We start from the raw sequence: 22,294 nt of genomic DNA, 5'->3' as shown, positions 1-22,294 counted from the left end.
AATTATGTCTTGTTATTTTGTAACCCACAATATTCATTTATTAAAAGAGTTATATAAGTTGTAACATGTTATGAATTATAATTGTGTCAAGCACAGAACATATTTAGACTAAGGTGCTGTTTGATGGAATTGAAAATTAAGTACTGAAAATTTCAAGTACTGAATTTTAAGCAATGAACTTTTAAGTACTGAATATATTAATCTGTAAACTTGTTTGCTATTGTATTAATTTTAACACTAAATTCATTAAGATTATTTGTTAAATGCAAAAGCTGAAATCTAAATGTTGTATATATTATATTTTTTTCTTGAATATATACATAATATTATTATAAAAGATACTATATTAAAACATAAAATTACCATTTTGATGAACTTATCCACGTAATATAATTATTCAAATATAGTAGTAAAATATTTTTTTTAGAAAATATTTTTATTTTTTTAAGTAAAATATATTTTTTTATTTGTACTTTTTGGTGTTTGGCAAAAATCTAAGTACGAGCCTTGGGCTGGACGTATAAAATAATTTATCAAAAATTAATGGATAAATCATTTTTGTTAATATTTAATATATTTTTATTGCATAAATATTTTACGACAACTAAACACTAAAAAATAAAAAATATATTTTCTGAAAAATATTTTATATCCAAACAAATGGAGCCTTAGTTTCAATTTTTTTACATCTGAGTTGTGACTTATGATTTTACAACTTAATGTAATTTGTTAGATAAATGTTGCATTTTTTATATAAATATATTACAAAAGTATTAATTATGGAAATGTCAAAGTCTAATAGGATATGAAATACATATAATTCGATTGTGATTCATTAATTATAAATTTAAAATAATATTGAATCCAACAAATCCATGTATGAGTTTGTAATTTATTTTACGTGTGACATATATCATAATTTGTTAAATCTTGTAGTTTCTGTTAAAAAAATTAAAAAAATAAATAAATAAAGTGAGAGAGAATGACCAAAAGAAATGTTTGGTAATATTTTCCCTTTTGATTTTCAGTTGTGGTTTTCATTTTTTTTTTTAAATGACAACAAAATCCGTTTGGTAACTCTATTTTGACTTTTCACGTTTCAAAATTTTTGAAAACTAGTTGTCATTTTCTTCACAATTTCCGCAACTTCAAAATTACTTTTCACCTTTATTTATTATTTTATTATTTTCATTATTTTTTCAATTATAATCTAATAGTAAATAAAAGAGTCAATTTTATTAATTTTCAGTTATACTTGAATAGTTAATAAAATATTATTTTATTATTTTTAGTTATACTTCAATAGTAAATAAAAGAGTCAATTTTATTATTTTATTATTTTTCAATTGTACTTGAATAGTAAATAAAATATTACTCTTATATTATTAATTTTCAATTATACTCTAATAGTATATAGAAGAGTCAATATTATTATTTTATTATTTTTCAATTATACTTGAATAGTAAATAAAATATATTTTTATTATTTTTAGTTATACTCTAATGGTAAATAAAAGAGTCAATTCTTTATTTTTTTAATTATACTTGAATAGTAAATAAAAAATTATTTTATTATTTTTCATAATACTTGAATATTAAATAAAATTTTTTATTATTATTTTCAAATATACTCTAATAGTAAATAAAAGAGTCAATTTTATTATTTTCTAATTATACTTAAATAGTAATTAAAATATTATTTTATTATTTTTCAATTATACTCAATAGTAAATAAAAGAGTCCGTTTTAAATAAAAAATAAATTTACCAAATATATTTTATTTTAAAAAAAATTTAACAGATGTACATTAGCAAAAGTGTTTTAGTTTGGACAGAAATGACACTACAACTTTTCAAAACTTGCCATTTTCACGTAAATGAAATCATAGCAAAAAATGAAAACCTTAACTTTATCAAACAGGACCTTAATTAACGATAAAACTAATAAAAAGTGAAAATTTTCAGTGGGCACTAATGTAGATAGAGTAAGATTTCATTTTTAAACGAGAAAGTCCAAAGTTGGAGTCTTGCATATATATATATATATATATATATAAATGTAAATAAAATTTACTGTATATTTGGATTTTATTTTTAATAAAAGAGAAGGGGGAGGAGAGAGTCGAACACGGCATTCTAATTCGGAAGCCAGACACAGACGGTGATCGAATTCGGATCAAAATCACGGGGGAGTTGGATTGGGAGTTAGGGTGTAGTGGATGGTACAGGATCCAAAGTGCATAGGTTCCGGGTCCCCGGTCAAGTCGCACCCATTAGTCTCTCTTTAATCTCCGGTCTTCTCACGCAAACGGATCCATGGCGAGCGATCAAACCAACCATAGAACGCCGCCAGTAGTGTCTGCTTATTTGTGAAGGCGCTCAAAACACAAAACCCTCTGTATTAGCGGCAATAGCTTCACTACCTCGCACATGTGTGGCTCATACTGTACCATCACTCAATGACCCTCTGTGTGAGAGCTTCAAAATCCATTGCCAGCACTGGTAGAAACTTCGTCTCTCTCAAGGTACGCCTAATATTCTCATCTTCTCTTTGTGAATTTCAAAACACCACCACAAAAACAGCAACACACTCGGAGACCCATTTTCAGAAGAAAATATTCAAAATCTTTGACGAAAAACCCTGGGCTTTTGCCAACACTCACTGGGTAGTCTCGGAAGACTTTCGAGCTCTAATTCTGGACCCAGGATTGTTCATACGAGTTCTCAATTTGATTCGGATGCGCCCAAGAATAGCGCTTCGGTTCTTCAGATGGGCTGAAGGTCAACAGGAGTTTAAGCACTCGGAATTTGCTTTCTGTACAATTCTTGATATTCTGGTTCAAAGTAATTTGATGCGACCGGCTTATTCGGTGATGGAGAGGGCAATTAGTTTGAATTTGAATGGAATTGTGGATGTTTTGATTGATGGGTTTGTGGACTCAGGTGTTTCCATTAAGTTACTGGATCTTTTGTTATGGGTGTACTTTAAAAAATCAATGCTTGAACAATGTTTGAGACTTTTTGATCAGATGGTAAGAAATGGGTTATTCCCAGATGTAAAGAATTGCAATAGAATTCTTAGGATACTTAGAGATAAGGACTTGGTGAATAAAACAAGGGAAGTGTATAGGATGATGGGTGAGATTGGGATTAAGCCCACCATTGTTACCTATAATACATTACTGGATTCATTTTGCAAGGAAGGTAAAGTGCAACAAGCGCTAGACCTTCTGCTTGAGATGCAGAGGAGAGGGTGTGCTCCAAATGATGTTACCTATAATGTGTTGATTAATGGGTTGTCAAAGAAAGGGGAATTCGATCAAGCTAGGGGATTGATCAGAGAGATGTTACATTTGGGATTGAAAGTTTCGGCATTCACGTATAACCCTCTGCTGCATGGGTACTGTGACAAGGGGATGCTTGTTGAGGCTTTGGGGATTTGGGACGAGATGGTGGTTAAAGGAGCTTCTCCTACTGTGTCTACTTATAATACATATATGTATGGACTTTGCAAGTGGGGAAGAATGATAGATGCTAGACAACGTTTTTCTGAAATGTTTGATAAGAATTTGGTACCTGATATAATTTCCTATAATACTTTGATTTATGGGTACTGTCGATTGGGGAACATAAGGGAGGCTTTTCCTTTGCTATATGAGTTAAGGTGTAGGAATCTCGTTCCCACCGTGATCACCTATAATACTATTATAGATGGCCTTTGCAGACTGGGGGATTTGGAGGATGCTAGTAAACTCAAAGATGAAATGGTCAATCAGGGGATTCTTCCTGATGTTTTTACTTTTACTATTCTAGTGAATGGTTCTTGCAAGTCAGGGAATTTACCAATGGCTAAGCAATTCTTCAATGAGATGTTGCATAAAGGATTGGAGCCAGACCACTTTGCATACACAACTAGAATAGTGGGTGAAGTGAAGCTTGGTGATAGATCCAGTGTTTTTAATCTGCAGGAAGAAATGTTTGCAAAGGGGTTCCCTCCCGATTTAATCACCTATAATGTTTTTGTAGACGGGCTTTCTAAGTTGTGCAATTTGGAAGAAGCATGTGAGTTGTTGCAAAGGATGGTTCGTGATGGTCTTGTTCCTGATCGTGTGACATATACTAGCATCATTCATGCTCACTTGGAAATGGGGAATCTAAGAAAAGCCAGAGAGTTATTCTATGAGATGTTGAGCAAAGGCTTATCCCCATCAGTTGTGACGTACACAGTATTGATTCATGGGCATGCCCGTAAAGGGAAGCTTGAACTGGCATTTATGTATTTCTCAGAAATGCAGGAGAAAGGTGTCTTGCCAAACGTGATCACCTACAATGTGCTGATTAATGGTCTATGCAAATTGAGAAGAATGGATCGGGCTTATAGATATTTTGCTGAGATGGGAAGTAAAGGAATATCCCCAAATAAATATACCTACACTATATTAATAAATGAGAACTGTGACTTGGGTTATTGGCAGGAGGCTTTGAGATTGTATAGGGAAATGATTGATAGAGGAATTCAGCCTGATTCTTGTACACACAGTGCACTTCTAAAGCAACTCGGAAAAGACTATAAATTGCATGTAGTCCAGTACCTTGAATACATAATTCTAGGTGGTGAAGAATCTGCCAAAGCAAAGACGTCACAGAGCCTTTAATGGTGTTCTAAGTTTCTCAAATGATCTGTAAGAGAGTGAATAAATGTTCTCTGAGAAATTAATCTCATTCAACTACCAAGTTGCTTCAGAGACTGGCTGGTAGATTCCCTTGGACAAGCCAGCAGGTAAGAACTATTACTTTTTTTATTTGATTGAAATAGAACATCTTGGTTTTCTGTTGGTTTTGATGCATTACGCATGTTGTTTCTTCTTCTACTTTTTATTATATGAAGACGCAGATATGTGAATTTGGTTGCTCAAGGGTTGAGAAGCCAATAACTACTTTGTGTTCTATTCATTGATGGGTGCAACTAAAAGAGATGGAGAACAGTCCTTGGCTTCCTTGTCTATTCACTGGTTGGCTTTGTTTTCTATCCTTGGCTTCGTTTTCTATACACTACAAGGATTCAATGACAGGTATACAGATGAAGTTCATGACTGTATTGAGTTGTTTCAAATAAATATTTGACAACATTGTATGCACATGTTCATTATTCTTTGACGGGAAGTGGGGGTGGGTGATTTTTTCTTCTTGATGTATCAGTTGTAAGGAATATTCTTTGTATTCCAGGTATAAGTATTGATGCATTTTCCCCTTCCCACAAACCCATGACAATTCCAAACATTGCGATTTATTCAAAATCATCTGTTTGGCTAGAGAAGATCCTTTTCTTTGTTAAGCAAATTTAAAAGCCCGAGTATAAAACATGACTACTGAAGTGTGTACATGTTGAACATTATATTTGATATAAACAAGAAAAAAAGCTTGTCCTCATTGAAGGCAATGCTAGGGCAAGAGAAGACCAAAATTTACACTTGTTGAGTTAGTAAAGAAAAATATGATAACATGTCGGGTTGACTGAGGCTATTGCCTTAAATCAAGCATAATGGAAAAATAAAAATTATATATCCCACTTTGAGTAGAGTGGAGAAGGGTTTTTTTTTTTTTTTTAGTTGAATTGCACCTTGCCTGCCATATATGAGTACATTTTATTTTTTATTATTATTATTTGTTTGGAGCTTCCCCATATCTGTTACTGGAGCCTAAAAACCTTCATTTTATGGCACCGGATATTTTACCATGATAACAATAATAACAACAAGATAGGAACAATGTCAATAACAATAAAAAATAAAATTATTATTATTGGTTATGAGTAATTCCTTTCACGACAACAACAATAACTGGCAATGCTACTGAAGTGCGTGCATGTCGAAAATTATATTTGATATTAACAAGAAAAAAAGCTCGGCCTCATCTAAGGCAATGCTAGGGAAGGGAAGACCAAAACAAACTAACAATAATGACAAGAACGTCAACAACATTAAATATTGGTGATGAGTAATTACTTTAACGGCAACAACAATAATGGTTTGGTAAATTGAATCATACTATATATATATATATTGGGGGGGGGGGGGGGGGGGGGTCGCTGTGGGTGTGTGAGGCTGATCATTTGACATATACTAGCATCATTTATGCTCACTTGGAAACTGGGTATGTTAGAAAAGCCAGAGAGTTATTCTATGAGATGCTGATCAAACTTTTATCCCCGTCAGTTGTGATGCACACAGTATTAATTAATGGGCATGCTGATATTTCTCAGAAACGCATCAGAAGGGTGTCTTGCCAAACGTGATCACCTGCAATGCGCTAATGAATGGTCTATGCAAATTGCGAAGAATGGATCAGGCTTATAGATATTTTACCTACACTATATTAATTAATGAGAACTGCGACTTGGGTTATTGGCATGAGGTTTTGAGATTGTATAAGCAAATGCTAGATAGAGGAATTCAGCCTGATTCTTGTACACACATTGCACTTCCAAAGAATATAAATTGCATGTAGTCCAGTACCTTAAATACATAATTCTAGGTGGTGAAGAATCTGCTGAAGCAAAGGCTTCATAAAGCCTTTGATGGTGTTCTGGGTTTCTCAAATGATCTGTAAGACAGTGGAATATCTGTTTTCCGAGAAATTGGTTTCGTTTCACTACTAAGTTACTCCGGAGACTGGTTGGTAGATTCACTTGGATGAGTCAGCAGGTAAGAATACGTACTCTTTAATTTGATCAAATATTACATTTTGGTTTTCTCTTAGTTCTGATATTCCCGCTTTTTGTTTCTTCTCTTTTTTTTTATTATTTTTTTTATTTTATAATATGAAGATGCAGTTATGTGAATTTGGTTGTTCAAGAGGTTGGGAAGCCTTTGTGTTCTATTTACTGATGGGCACAACTAAGAGAGATGGAAAACAATCCTTTGGTGTCATTGACTATTTGACTGGTTGGCTTCGTTTTCTATGCACTGGAAAAATTCAATGACAGGTAAACAAATGAAGTTCATGACTGGATTAAGTTGTTTCAAATAACCATTTGACAACATTGTATGTATTTGTTCATTAGTTTTTGTTTTACCTTTTATTTTTTGTTGGGGAGTGGGTTGATTTTTTCTTTTTGATGTACCAGTTGTAATGAATATTCTTTGTAATCCAGGTATAAATATTTGATGCATTTTTCCCCCTTCCCTCAAACGCACATCAAGGCCTGATATTGCAATGTGTTCAAAATCAACTGATACGCTAGGGAAGATCCTTTTAGTTGTAAATAACATTTAATACAGTCATCCTGTGGCAGCATGGTATCTAATGCCACAGCATATAAAATATGACTGCTAAAGTGAGTACACGTGCAGTAAATCATATTTCATCTTAACAAGAAAAATCTCTCCATGCATCTTTTGTAATTAAAACAAGATTTATTCAATTGACTGCAGTTTTACTTATCTTTTTAATTTTTTATTTTTTTATACGACTATGCTTTTACCTTGCCCATCCACATTGTGAGTAATGCTAGGGAAAGGGAAGTGCAAAATTAACATGAATGGAGTTAGTAAGGAAAGATATGATAATATGTGGTTTGAATGAGGTTGTGGTTTTAGATAGAGTAGAATGAAAAAAAACAGGATTCATGTAACTGGTCCCACTATTTGGGAAAGGCTGGAACTTCCCCAGATCTGCAGGGAAACCCGAAAACCTTAATTTTGTAGCACCAGACATTTTACCTTAACAACAATAACTGCACTGATAAGCACAAGACAATAAAAATAAAAATAAAATTATTAATATTGTTATTGAGCACTGACTATGACAATGACAACAACAAGAACAGTTAATGGTAATATTTTGTGAAAGAGTGAAGTACCAACCATCTTTCGGAAAAAAAATTAAAAAAAAAAAAAGAAAAAAAAAAGAGTGAAGTACCAATATATTGGTCAAGTGTAATATCTGTATTACTTGTAGGTTTTTTATTCTATTTTATATATATATATATTTTTAGATAATTGCAATCGTTGCCTGTACACAAATTATTTACTGCCCTTTATTACTTGATTTTTCCTGTTATAAAATTAATGGGCTGTCTTCTTTCTTTTTCCATTTTGGGTGGTTGATATGTACATTAGGTGCTTTACTATTAAAATTGCTTCTGACCAAGTAAGCTAGCCCTCCCATTTGTCTTGCTTTAAGAATGGTTGATATATATGTTAGTTTATAGCCCCTATCTTGAGCTTTCTTCCTTGCTTAAAGAATGGAAGGAAATGGTCTCATGATACCGCTTATAATTGCAATTCAACAACTTTCACAATTTTAGAGTGACACCAATTTCACTCCTATTTTCTGCGGGTGGCTAAGTGGGAAGCAAACCCGGAGTTCTCTCTCTCTCTCTCTTCCAGTTTTCATTTGATCAACAGTAATGTTCAAACTGTTTACTCCATCCCTCCCTTAGATGTCATGTCACCACACCTAACCACTGTGCTATGGCAGCTGTAACCTCTGTTCATTTTTTTCTTGATCTTCTTTTATTGAATCATCCATTTGACCTTATGGTTGCTTCAAACAAAAACTGTTCACGGGCTCTCTAGAATATTATCTGGAGTTCCTTGATGCAAGACTCAGCTGAAATAGAGGCCTGCCATTCTGGAGAAGGCAGTCTTCATACAAGTCATTAGATGTAGGTACTCATGCACGTGCCAATTGACAAAATGATGACTATCAAGAACGCGTTGATAGGAATATACCTTTAATTCACCAAGCCTTCTTGTGTCTTCTTGGGTAACATATACTATGTTCCAAACTTGTTGGCGAAGGTACAAGGCTTCGTAGATGATGGAGATGAAACTAATAAAAAAAACCTTTAATTTCTCAAAGGTTCTCTTTTTTCTTTATTTGGTTGCCATGAAAATAAAGGAAAAAGGAGATGTTGAATTTATGGAATGTTGAAATTACATAGAGTTAAAATTGTGGTTGTATGACTCCAATTTTTGTTTTCTTTGTCCCCATCTTCATGGGCCTCTTGGCAACCTAATATAGAGGTATGTTTTCCCTTCCCCAGTAAATCAGACTTAGAAACTTATTTGATTGATTTATTCATTTTCAGGTCATTTCTCTCTATTGCAACTCATTTATCTTTTGCCATATATTATTGGATCCTAGTTATGTTCTATTTATCTTCTTTAATCTGTTTTTTTGTGTTTCCCCAAAAGGTAGAGTGAGTTCAGTTTGGTAAATGGAATCATAACATTAATTTCTTTCTCTCGCTCTCCTTTTTTTTTTTTTTGGGGGGGGGGGGGGGGTTGAGGGAGGGGGAGGAGAGGGGTGTTTAAATTTTTGAGGCTGATCTTCGTACAATTAAAGAACCTCCTTAGATGAAATTGAAATTAAGACAATTTGCCTCTTCACTAGGGGGTTTCACATTTTTAAAATACAATTCAATCTTAATTTTGCTCTTCATTCTCTCTCAGGGGAAATGCTTTTATTGCTAAAGTAATATCTTATAACTTGACTACCTGGAAATTTATTATGTTAGCATGTCAGTATAATATTTTCTTGTTCTTTGGTGGTTTTGTTTTCTTTATGCTATGTTTTGTTCTTGTGATTGTCTTTATCTTGTGAAGGATTCCATGTACTTCTTCTTTGTCTATTCCTCCTTCTATTCATATGTTCTTGATTTCTTATAAACCTTTATACACACATATATAGCTTTATAATTCCAATTTGCGTAAAGAGCTCATAATATTGTTGGGAAGATTGTTGTATCTGAAATACTCACACTAGCTTTATGTAGTTGTAGCCATTTTGTTGAACTTGAAGTATATAACTGGTTTGCATTTCATATCTCTTGAAGAAATTTTTCTTTTGTGTAATTATATAAAGGACTCAAAAAACGTTAGTTATCTTTGTGGTAAATGCTCAACTTGCCAAAACCTAAGTGATATGAAGGGTTCTTTAACTATGTATGATTGGTTCTTTTAGCTTGAAAAAACTAATTTTCGCTAAGGTTTCAGTTCGATTATGATAAATTGAGTCAATAGAACTGCTGGTTTAACAACCCTTACCCTACCCAGACACAATATTGTCCGCTTTTGGCTCCCCTAGACCAGAGACTTCACAAGAGGTCACCCATTCTAGTATTACTCCAGAGTAAGCGTGCTTAACTTTCGAGTTTTGGTCGGTTTATGGCCATCACGGCTTTAAAATGCGTTATGTCATAGAAGGGTGTTGAACCTTACGTATAACACTTTACCTTCTCCAGGCGATGTGGGATTATAACACCCTGTAGCCTGCCAGTGTGGTAGCTCGTCCAGTGTCTCGCACCTGCCCACACCACACCCGCCCCAATCACTCCCCATGGGGCCCAATGTCCTCGTTGGCCACAATTCCGGCTGGGTTTCGACTCTGATACCATTTGTAATAACCTTCACCCTATCCAGACACAATATTGTAAGCTTTTGGCTCCCCCGGACCAAGTCACCCATCTTGGTACTACTCCAGAGTAAGCGCGCTTAACTTTGGAGTTCTAATGGGTTCATGGCTATCACGGCTTTAAAACGCGTTGTGTCATAGAATGGTGTTGAACCTTGCATATAATACTTCACCTTTCCCAGGCGATGTGGGATCATGATGCCCTGTAGTCTACCAGCATGGGGCTTTGTCGTGTTGCATAGTTTCTTTCTGTGTGATCAATCGTAATTCAAAATCTTCTTCTATAATGTAATACTAGCCTATTCATGGATACCATTTTTTTTTTGTTGACAAAAATTCCTCTCAGCTTGCTCTAATCCGTGTTTGTATCTTTTAAAACTAACCCCACCAAAAAGAAATGGTGGTGGCTGCACGATGACAAGCCAAGAATTGTAATCCTTCTATCTCCTTTTGGATGATACATTAATCCCACAGTTAAGCAGTTTTAGTTGGCATGGATAGTAGTCTAGCAAATGTGACTTTAAATAACTGAAGGTGGTCTGGGTTGATGAATTTGTGTGTTAATAAAGTGTCCCACACCCGCCCTCATCACACCCGCTCACAAAGGTCGTCACAGATAGGAGGTGGTGAAAGATAAACATGAAAAGCTTGGGGGTCGTAGAAAATTTTTGTTTGAACTGAGAAATAATTTGCAGGACTACTTTTTTTCAGTTGTAGTGAAGCTGCTTTTAGATTCCTGATGGTATTTAAGTACCAACTCAGTTTCCATCATAAATTGCATGAATACTTTTTTTAACTTTTGTGTTATATTCAACATTATGTGATGCAAATGCTGTTCAAGGCTTGATATTGTACCTGTTATTATTATTTTTTTTCATCCATAAAAAAGCTGATTTTTTTATTGAGACATAATCTTTTGTCTTTGAGAAGCTTATCATGCAAATTCTCTTTATTTTCAAGCGCAAAAATCCACATTTATATAGAAATTTATGCGTTGGATTATTCAGATCATAAGTGTTGTCCTAGTTGTATTACTTGTAAGATCTTTAATAAGTTCCATAGTTTCTTGATACGTTACGGTAGTGTGTGGAGACACAACTGTGATCTCTTTGTACTGCAGTAAGCTCTCCATCCTTACTCTTATTTATTTTATTGCCAAGTTAGCTGGGATAATATTTGTTTAGTTAGTGAGGATTGATTGATTATAATCTCTTTTCTTCTCTCTATCAGTCTCCAAACCTTGACCTAGAACTTTGGAGTTAGGACCCAAAGCCCGTGGGACAAAGGTAGACCAGTGATTGATTATAATCTCAATTTGGATATTCTTCTTTTTGATACCTATTGTGAAGTGATTGATTTAGAAGTTATCCCAAGTGCCTACTCTTAGAGTAGGGCCATATTCTTATATATTTCATTCTTCATTGTTTTAACTAGGTGCTTACCGATAATTTACATCTTCAATGTTTTTAGTGAAAGAGGTACTGCAATGCATATATAAATACAGCAGATACTTAATATATATATAAAGGGAAAATAATGCATAAAACAATTGGAATGGGTAGTCCTGTTGTTAAAAGGATCAAGTCTAAGATTTTAATCCAAAAGCAAATGCAATTTTGTTCTTATTCCAATATAAATTATAAAAGGACTTTATGATGTAATATAAAAGTCAAAACTTAACTGATCAAAATTTAAAGGTGTTCGAAAATATTTTCAATTTTATTAAATCTACCAGACATTATGTCTTGTTTGTATTGAGATGTCCAAGCATTGATCAGAAGACGACTGTGACTGTCACGATGGTGCAATGTCTTCGTATGTAGAAAGTGAGGACAGGACAGTGGATTGAAGAAATAATTCATTGGTGGATGTGACTTTCTGAGGCTAGGGGTTTTGAAATGGTGAAGAAATAACTGGGAAAAAAATGGTGAAGAAATAACTCACTGTTAGTTAGGACAGTGCATTTCCGAACTAACTTTGTGCTATAGATGCTTTTATTTTTATTTTGACAATAGTGGTGTTGGGCCTCTTAGAGAATCCCATAGTCTAACACTGGGCACATGCAATCCCCTATTCCTCATTCACCAGACAATTACCAGAAATTTTCCTAGGGGTGGCCCGGAGGAGATTGGAACTTTCAACCTCCAAGATGTGAGGTGAGAGCCTTGCCATTAGACTGTTTCCTAGGAGTTCCTATAGTTTTTTTGGTTGAATAATACTGAAATTTTATCTCCTTTGTAAAGAATGTTCTAGAATTGATGTAAAGAACGTTTTCCAGTTGGTGAAGAATACATGTATATGTAACCCCAGTTCTTATATTGTCAAATTTAATGTATCAAATTTTGCAGGTTGCATTCCCTGCCTTGGAGGAATTGGAAATTATAAACTTGGAAAGAATTACCGTGATATGGATCAACCAATTACTCCTCCAAGAACATTCCTTTCAGTGTCTCAGGCAGATGGAGGTGCAGAATTGTCACAAACTAGAAAACGTGATTCCATCTATATTGTGCTCCCAGGGTTGCAGAATCTGGAAATACTGAGCGTTAAGTGGTGTTCTTCAGTTGTATCTGCAGTTGAAGTGCTTACCACTGAAAAAGGATCTGCACCAGCAGAAGCAACAATCATACTCCCTCGACTATGAGAAATGTGGCTACAGGAACTACCTAAACTGATGCAGACAGGGTTGAATAAAGAGAAACATTCAGACAGACTACATTCGTATTTAAAGCTCAGAGTTCTCAAACTTTTTAGTTGTGATAGTTTGAGAAATATAATCCCGATAATCCTGCCGTCCATAGCAAGAAATCTTGTTCAACTCCGATGTTTAAAGTATGCCACTGTCAGAAGATGGAAGAGATAGATGGTTGCAAGAGACAAGGAGAAGAAGAAGCAGAAGCAGTCAATGATGAGATCCTTTGTTCTCTAAATGGAAGACTATGAGACTTGAAATGTTGGCAAATCTTAAACATTTCTGCTACAGTTGTGTATCCAAAAAAGAAGAAGAAGAAGAAACAACAGATGAAGACACTCCCAAAGTACAAGCCTCGTCAAATTTGAATAGTTTCTGCTGCCGTTTTGAATCCAGAGACGAAGATACTGTGGAGGAGGATATTCCCAAAGTACAAGGCCTTATCAGATAGAGGTATGTAGGCCCTAACTTCGAACAAAAAAAAAAAAAAAAAAAAAAAAATGGAAGCTAGTTATTAAGAGGTAGATGGGGCAATTGATGCTCCAAATTAGGCGTCTCATGCTCCACAAAGCTTCACATAAATTGCTTGGAAGTTTCCAGAACCTAAAAAAATTCATCTCAAAACAGTGTATCCTCTATGAGCTTTTTACTTGAATCAGAAGGTAAGTCCTCGATCCCTATTACAGTTATGAAAAGACCTAGTACCTTCAAAGAAAAGAGAAGAAAAAGCCTCCTACATTCATTTTTTTTTTTTTTTTTTTTTTTTTTTTTTATAAGTAAAAATATATTAGAAAAACGTTCAAAAGGGGAACGTGTCCTTAATACAATAAAAAAAAGGTCCAAGGACCAATGGAATCTAAGAGATCAAAAAATCATCAATTGAGGAGCATGCACTTCCTCTTACAAAAGAGAACAGAGAACGAAGAATATGAATTTTTAAAGTAGCTAAAGACGATTCTTTTCCTTCAAAGGATCTGTTATTCCTCTCACGCCACAAGCACCACCACACACAATGTGGAACAAGCGTTAATCAATTGAGAGGAGTGCTTAGGCATTACCCAAAAAACACCAAACATGCTAAAAATAAAACTCCAACAATCAAACGCCACAGGACAATGCAAAAGAATGTGGTCCACGGATTCACTATCAGCTTTACATAAACAACACCAATTAACAATAATGTTGCCTCTCTTTCTCAAATTGTCCAATGTCAAAATCTTCCCCAATGTAGCAGTCCAAACGAAGAATGCGATTCGAAGAGGAGCTTTAGAGCACCAGACAGACTTCCAAGGGAACTCAGGACCAACGAAATTGGACAAACAGATGAACATAGAGCGGACACCATACCAACCATGAGCTAAAGGAACCCACAAAATATCATCACACCCTCTGCCAACATCCTTCTGTCTATACAACGTATCCAAAAAAACACAAGCTTCCTCCATTTCCCAATCCTGAAAGGGCTGCCTAAACCGCACATCCCACATAACTCCATTGTTATCAAGTTGATAACAATCAATCACGTAAACATGCTTATTGGCTGTAATACTGTAAAGTTTTTACAACGTATCCAAAAAACAAAAGCCTCCTAATTCATTACTACGAACTTTACATAATTATGTAATATGTATGCTAATAAATAGTAATACACAATACTCTCTATTAGTATTGGAATTAGCACCTTAATTCACATCCATCTACTTACTTGAGAGTGGGTATTATGAAAATTTTAACCTTTGCATCTATTCTTTCTAACAATATCCAGATCTCGTTAGACATTCTTAAAAAAGAGGAGAAAGAAAAAGCCTGTCCCAGGCCATTAGTCGCCTGATCTCTCTTAAGATTCAGCAAAGCAATTGCCAACACTCTATTAAGTTGGAGCCACAATTATTAAAAAATTCCTCAATATATAGGTGCCTAACAAGGTATTGAGGAACATTGAGCCAAAGACTCCATTAGCATTGTTAACAAGGCTTGGTAACAAAGCCATGAAATGTTTCGAAATGCTAATTGTCATAAAGACAAGGATGCTAAATAGACGCAGGAAAAGTAAAAGTTAAATAAAATAATAATAATAATAATCATTAATAAGCTCGTTCAAGGAAAAAAAAAAAGAAGAAGAAGAATGCAAGAGTCTAAGAGCACATCAAGAGATAAGCCATGATATATAGCAAGAAAGTGAATACATTGTTAGAATCTGACACTGCGCAAATGCAGGTAAAGAGGGTTGAATTCTGCATCAATTGCGGAAATACATTATATTATAGAGAGAGTGAAAACAGATAGTACAAGACTCAGTTCATGTTATAAGCAAGGCAGGAATTCCATTATAAACATATAAGAGAAGGTGGCTTCAGAAGTTTAATACTTTTATGCTATTCACTCAAACTAAGTTTAAGTAGAGAGGCCATAAGAACATGCTGCAAGTTCTAGATTATATTATAGTTCATATTAACTGCTTGAATAAGAATAGTGACCTTTAAATGTCCAGCAAAAATCAGTTGTGCTATAGTTTTCCCAGAAATACTGAAATTTTATCTTATTCTAAAGAATGTTTTGGAATTGATGTGTTCAAATTTCTTAGGATGAAGTGGGTTTGGAAGGTCTTGGAAGGAAAAAGTGCATTTATATATAATAATACATGATCATTAATTAAGAAAATGTAATGCATCAAATTTTGCAGGTGGTGTTCCCTGCCTCGGAGGAATTGACAATTGGAAAATTGGAAAAGATTGCAGCAATATGGGAGAACCAATTATTTGTATTCCTGGAAGCAGAAGACACCTTTCAGCACCTAAAGCACGTGGAAATGGTTCATTGTCACAAACTGGAGAACTTGATTCCATCATATGTGCTCCCAAGGTTACAGAATCTGGAAATACTTCAGCGGTGTGATTCAGTTATATCTGCAATTGAAATGTTTGTTACCAAAAAAAGGGGTCTGCAACAATCATACTCCCTCGATTACAAGAAATGTGGCTACAGCAACTACCTAACTTGATGAACTGTAAAAAAGAAGAAGCGGCCAGTGATGGGGTCCTCACTTTCCCTCAATTAAAGACTACGAGACTTGAAAAGTCATCCAAAAAACAAGAAGAAGAAAAAAAGAGGACATTTCCAAAGGGCAAGACCTCTTCAAAAATAAGGTATGTATGCCCTATAACTCTGAACAAAAGAGATTAATGGAAGCTAGGTATTAAGAGGTGGGACAATTGTTGCTACAAATTAAGTTTTTCATGCTCCGCAAACAATTAGTGTTGCTTCATTTAAATTCAAGTTTACAAAAACCTTAAAAGTTCAACACAAAATAGTGTCTTCTTTTACCTGATCAAGGATTAGGCTGGCAAACGTACTGAATTCGATCTGAGTTCTAGCCGATCAGTCAATTCGATAATGGATATCCAATCTGATAACCCGATCCATTAAGGATGCAATTTTTGTTAAAAAAAAAAAAATTAATGTCAAGAGTGGTTAGCAAACAATGATTAGTAAAAAAAAAAAAAAAAAAAAAAAAAAAAGAAAAAAAAAAGAAAAAAAAAAAAAGGAAGTCTAAGAAGAAAAAAAATATATATAAAAAAGGGAGTAAAAATTAGGTATTTGACTCTTTAAAAGAGCAGAAAAAGAAAGTGACAAAATAGAGGGAATAAAAAAAAGTAATGATAAAAAAATATTTTAATAACATGTAAATATTATATATGATAGTAATAGATAATATAAGATATTCACTGTGTTCTCCAGATTTATTCAATGCTCTTGATAAAAAGGGTTTACTACCTTTTCAACAACTGTTTTTTTGGCCTAGCAATGTCAAAAAAGAAAACCTCTGGTCATAAACAACCACTAGAACATACAACTTGTATATGCAGTAGTGATAACTCACACACGCAATAGATCAACTTGATGTATAACTTAGACAAGTACTTACACACAAGACTCCATACTGAATCCAAACGCAAGGGAGCCTAAGAACCAAAAGAACACATCTAATAGTACCTGCATGCATATGTAATAGTAAATGAGCAATTACATATGTTAGACACTCAGTTAAATTCTACTTCTCAATAAAACCTTTTCCCAACTACCTGGAATTAATTACCTGAATTTTGTTTCACCATACTACTCTATCATGACCATAAGAATAGTCAAACTACATGTTGTCAGGTCTTTCCATACTATCTCTTTTGGTCTCCTCCTTCTCCTAACATTACTATCACTATAGACTGCATCGCCCTTCTGGTCTTCTCCGTAAATGGTTAAACCATCTTAATCAATTTTCTCACAATTTATCTCCGGGTAGTGTTACTTCAACCGTTTCACTTCATTTTTTTCTATTATCTTACCAGACAACCATCTCAACATTTGTATTTCACCAGGCTCATCTTATGACTATGTTGTTTTTTAATACCCAACTTTCTATTAAACAAGTATGACTGGTTTAATAGCTGTTTAATATAATTTAGTTTTCAATTTTGAGGTATACAATTATACACAAAATGCCAGAAGTACTGCAATTAACCCATCATGCTTTAATTTGGTGATTAGAATCATCTTTAAATTACTCTGTGAATAAAGTTTATCTTTTGTACATTTCCTAACTTTTTCCCCTACCAACTTAATTTCTTATAGGCATGCTATATTAATCCCCATTCTAATCATAGAGTTGCCATTTCCATCCCTTTACCTGTCAATATTCATATGTTCTAAGGGCATCCGGTAAAATACATCTAATTTGGCTGGCAATGTGAACTTTTATTGAGAGCCACGTCAGCCCATTTGGCTGATGTGGCTCTTTCTAAATATAAGTATCTGTTTTTGCTGGTATGGTAATGGAAGATATTGCTATTAATGTATAGGATTCACGATTTTGAAAGAGAGAGAAAGAGAGAAAACTGAAGTGGGACCGACACACAATAGCAACAAGGCTCGCCACAGGTAACACACCAGCTAACATTTTTTCTGTGGAGTCCACCATTTAACTAGCTCCACACCATGACCATTTGCTAGCATTACTGACACGAGATGCCAAAATTGATGCCTACACCGGATGTCCTAAGTCCCTAATCTGAACTTACTATCTTGAATTAACTTTATCTGCGCTCACTGAAACCCTGAACAAATTTTGCACTTGGACGCTAAAACAATTGCCCCTTCCCCATTTCTCTAAATATCCATATGCTGACATAATGCTTCACCTAATGAAATGCCCTTGCATTTACTCAAATATTCTCAAGATGCATTTGGGTAGAGGATCTAATCATCAGTACGTTTGGAATGCAAATCTCTCCTACTTATCCAAGCTCACAAATTTGTAAGCCAATTGCAACCCTCCTTTTGCAGGTATTCAAAATATTAATCATAAATTTGTAGTTGATATATGTTAGTTTCAACTTTCAATTACCCATTCAGGCAACCTCGCCTGATGGATCGTTGTACCACACCAAACTCAATGTAGGACTAATGAGGCTTTACATAATGGGTGGGGATAGGCTTAGAAATGCCACCCAACTATCTAAGCTCATAACAAATCCTATTGAGAAATATGTTGAAGGAAATAAATATTAAAGTTACACCCTCTCTAATAGCTTAAGCTTTTAGAGTAGATGGTGGTTAAAATGATATCAGGGCAAATAGTCTTGAGTTCAACTTCAAACCTCACCGTCACCCTTAAAATTAAAATTGAAAAAACACGTGTTGGACCAAAAAGAAGGCCAGGCGTGAGGGGGCGTGTTGAAGGATATAAATATTAAAGTTACACCCTCTCTAACAGCTTAAGCTTCTGGAGTAAATAGTTGTTAACAAAATAAAATGAAAATTCCTAATGTCTTGGAAAACATGGATTCCCAAGATGCTTTTAAAAAAATTTTAGTTACTTTTTTTCCCCCTTTAAACACCTCTTATCAAATTTAGCACAGAATAATTCAGCTACCAAAATAACTCTTAACATCACAATGGGAAATTTTCTAATTATGTTTCATTCTGTCCATCTATCTGTCAACTGTTATAATAGCCAGATCCTCCAGGTCTGGGGTCCCTCGATGGCCTTTTACGAAACAAGTACTATGCACTGACAAAAATTATCCCAGTCAACCAACTTTTCAATCCAAAACCCATCCCAAATAGACGACTTGAACACAAATACATCCACAAAATGACATTATCAGGATTATATTTTGATTATGATTCCTACCATAAGAATTCTCAAACTCCCTTCCGGTTTTAGAGTTCTCAATAACAAACCCCCTACACGACATATCTGTTACAAATTCATATAACATCCCAACGATTTTTGTATTTGATTGTATAGTGTATATCCTTCAATGCTACGCTTTATGTATAAATCACCGTAGGTGGGTAAGCACAATAGTCTATTCACGTATAATATGCAGATGTCAATGAGAAAGAGATTGATCATTCACCAAAATCAATCTTGCCTTACCTTTCTCTGCTGAACAGTTTTGGCAAGATTAAGAAAAGATGGCATCCCTTAATTACACACAGTCAAAGTTCAGCTACTTTCAAGGTTCCAACTTACAAATTATTCTCAAGTCACCTTTTCAACTTAAATTTCTTGCCATTGTCAATTGTTGCATTGCCAAACATAACACTTGTCCATCTCGAGAAATAAGAAATCGTGATGAATTACAATTTACTTGCCTAAAAGATAATTCGTGGCTAAATGTACTCATTTGCAACAAATCAGGTGGTGATTTGCCATGTAGAATTTTTGTGCTTGGTAACTTAAATCACTATTTCATTACAAAATTTTCCACTTCGAAATGCAAAGTCCATGGCAAATGTTTAGCTGGATTGCATGGAATTGTTTATCTGCTACTTTCCATTGGATCATAGTAACATGATTGACATAGTGAATGGTCTCTGCAGGAAGAATTGGCACTCTCAAAGCATCTTGGAAGATATTGGGCATGGTTTTAATAACCCTGCAAGCCTTTTTAGCAATGTAGGAGTCCTGGTGGTGGACAGCTGCACTGACCTAGATGTCTGTACCCTGCTACTGAGGTTTGAGGTTGTTGAAGAACTCTGAAATCTTGCAAACGTCTGAGATATTTATTCTCATTCTCAATGGCAAGAAGTCTTTAGCCACTTCCTTTGTCGTTGGGACTCAAAATGACCCCCATGCATATTTAGATAGTCACCTCTTCTGAGAGGATTGCACAGAGCTTCAAAATGAGATGCCTTCTTCAGGAAGCCGTATCTTGTTGACGAGAAGGTAGCTCCAAAAGTAGCTACTACAGTGGGGAACAACAATTCCGCTAGTGTTAGACATTAGGAGTTGTAATGTTATAAAAGAAATAGTAATTAGACCTCAAGAACAAGGAGAAATAAGTGCAATGGAGGAAATTAGATTCCCTCAGTTAGAGTTGCTGCACCTTGAAAATCTGCCCAATCTCTTGTAATTTTGTCGGGAAAATTATGCTTTTCAGTTTCTGTTGTTAAAGAAGTTAGGCTGCACGGATGCCCCAAACTGCTGACTTTCACATCCGGACGCATAAGCATGCCGAGGATACAAGAAGTATCTGATCTTGATGATTATGGAGCACTGCAGCAAGTCACAGACCTTCATGACTCTTATCTACGAACCATTCTGAAAAGAAAGGTAACCGTGGAATGTCATGAATTTCTCATAAGAGATGATATAAACAATAATTTCGCTGAATTAATATTCATGGTCAATTATCTTATATTTGGCTAAAAGTTTGTTTTGCAATTACCTAAAGTGATGTTTTTTTTTTGGTTAGCTAAGTACTCATACACGTTCACAATTTTCCCTCTACGGGGTTCCAACACCTCACCCCCCCAAAGCGAGGATATTTTATTGCAATGGGCTAATGACCCATTGGTTACCATAAGCGATGCTGAGACAGCTAATGCAATATTTCGTTTTACAGTAATTCAGGGAATAGCATTGTGGAATGATGATGAATAAACAATTTCTGATGAAGAAAAGAGAAGAGAAACCACGATGAAGATGATCTTCTGCTAAGTCAGTGAAGTATGTACTAATCTCTCTCTCCCTAAAGAATGTTGCAGCCTTTGCATGCAAACTGAGACCAAAAGTAGGCTGTTCGATCTTCTTGGCTGAAGAGGATCAAGCTACTGAAGTTTCCTTTGGAAATACTACTTATTCCTTCTTTAGTTTCTTTCATTTATCATATGCCAAAACGAAAAAAAAAAAAAAAAAGGTTTAATGTGAATAGAACTAGTCTTTGTTATTGTTATACCTGAGAACAGGTGGTTTTAATTTGTATCTTTCATGTTTTAGGAATATGAAGGTTCAATGTAAATAGATCTAGTCTTTGTCATTGTTTATTCATATGAACAGGTGGTTTTTGGCATCTTTTATGGATTTCATATGTAAGTTTAATGTGAATAGAACTAGTATCTGTTATTGTATCCCCACAGAACAATTATTGAGCTCTTCAATGCATGTCTTGTATGCCTAGGAGTGAATTTTGTTGCAAACAAAACAACTATTCTTTTGTAATGTTCACTCAAGACTCTAAAATTCTGTTAACACGGTAGCAGATCCGGTAAATGCAAGAGCAGGCCAACTGTTCTACGCGAATTAACTGGTCTACCTTTCATATAAAGTTACGTAGTTGAGTTTCGTGTGTATCTCTTTGTTATATATATATATTGCTATGTGATGCATTGAGGTGAAATCCAAGTTCTCTATCATAGGTAAAATAAAAATAAAATGAGAACAAAGAATTATTGTCTTACTATGTCTCTGGGGGAACCCAATTCAACGTAATTTGTAGATACCATGAAAACTAATTTGACTTGCTTGTTCGTCCTCTCCTAACAAAGCATTCTCAAACCCTAATTCCCAACATAATTGACAATGCCCTCAGCATATTTAACAAGTAATCATTAAAATTAATTCAAAGACAAGAAAGAAATGGTAGTAATAAAAAAATAAAAAAACAAGAACAATTTCTTATATATATGCCACAAGTGTGTTTTTATTAATAATCCATTTCAATTCAAACAAAACAATTCCCTTGTGATCAACTTACACTGATGGAACAGTCTCAATATTTGACCAATTCAGGTTAAAATAAGACATCACACTTGTTTCACAGCATCAAGAGGATAAAGAAACCTTAGGTTATATTTGGAGCATCGAATTGGTTATTTGGATTTGAAATTGAAAGAAATTTAT

The 22,294-nt window shown here is 34.5% G+C and overlaps 1 protein-coding gene across 3 annotated transcripts; it reads left to right on the top strand.

Moving 5' to 3' along the window:
• The first annotated feature begins 2,132 nt into the window (after window positions 1–2,132).
• Window positions 2,133–22,065, top strand: LOC132302561 (pentatricopeptide repeat-containing protein At1g22960, mitochondrial-like). Of its 3 annotated transcripts, XM_059799462.1 has the most exons (8): window positions 2,133–4,779; window positions 4,888–5,071; window positions 6,534–6,703; window positions 6,826–6,984; window positions 12,767–13,563; window positions 15,794–16,256; window positions 19,993–20,725; window positions 21,018–22,065. In XM_059799462.1, exon 1 carries the CDS (start codon window positions 2,459–2,461, stop codon window positions 4,652–4,654), a length of 2,196 nt encoding a protein of 731 aa, XP_059655445.1. In that variant the 5' UTR covers window positions 2,133–2,458; the 3' UTR covers window positions 4,655–4,779; window positions 4,888–5,071; window positions 6,534–6,703; window positions 6,826–6,984; window positions 12,767–13,563; window positions 15,794–16,256; window positions 19,993–20,725; window positions 21,018–22,065. The 3 variants fall into 3 exon arrangements, with proteins under 3 accessions (XP_059655445.1, XP_059655443.1, XP_059655446.1); XM_059799460.1 differs by having other exon boundaries at window positions 6,534–6,984; XM_059799463.1 differs by lacking the exons at window positions 6,534–6,703; window positions 6,826–6,984; window positions 12,767–13,563; ... (1 more) ...; window positions 19,993–20,725; window positions 21,018–22,065 and adding an exon at window positions 6,262–6,527.
• Window positions 22,066–22,294: the final 229 nt, after the last annotated feature.

This window comes from Cornus florida, unplaced genomic scaffold, assembly GCF_030987335.1.
Source record: "Cornus florida cultivar Cherokee Brave unplaced genomic scaffold, ASM3098733v1 CherokeeBrave_3.0.0_Hap2_Chr04, whole genome shotgun sequence".
In the NCBI taxonomy this organism is placed as follows: Eukaryota; Viridiplantae; Streptophyta; class Magnoliopsida; order Cornales; family Cornaceae; genus Cornus; species Cornus florida.
The sequence above is the reverse complement of the archived record's forward strand: the minus strand, read 5'-3'. Positions and strand labels throughout refer to the sequence as shown.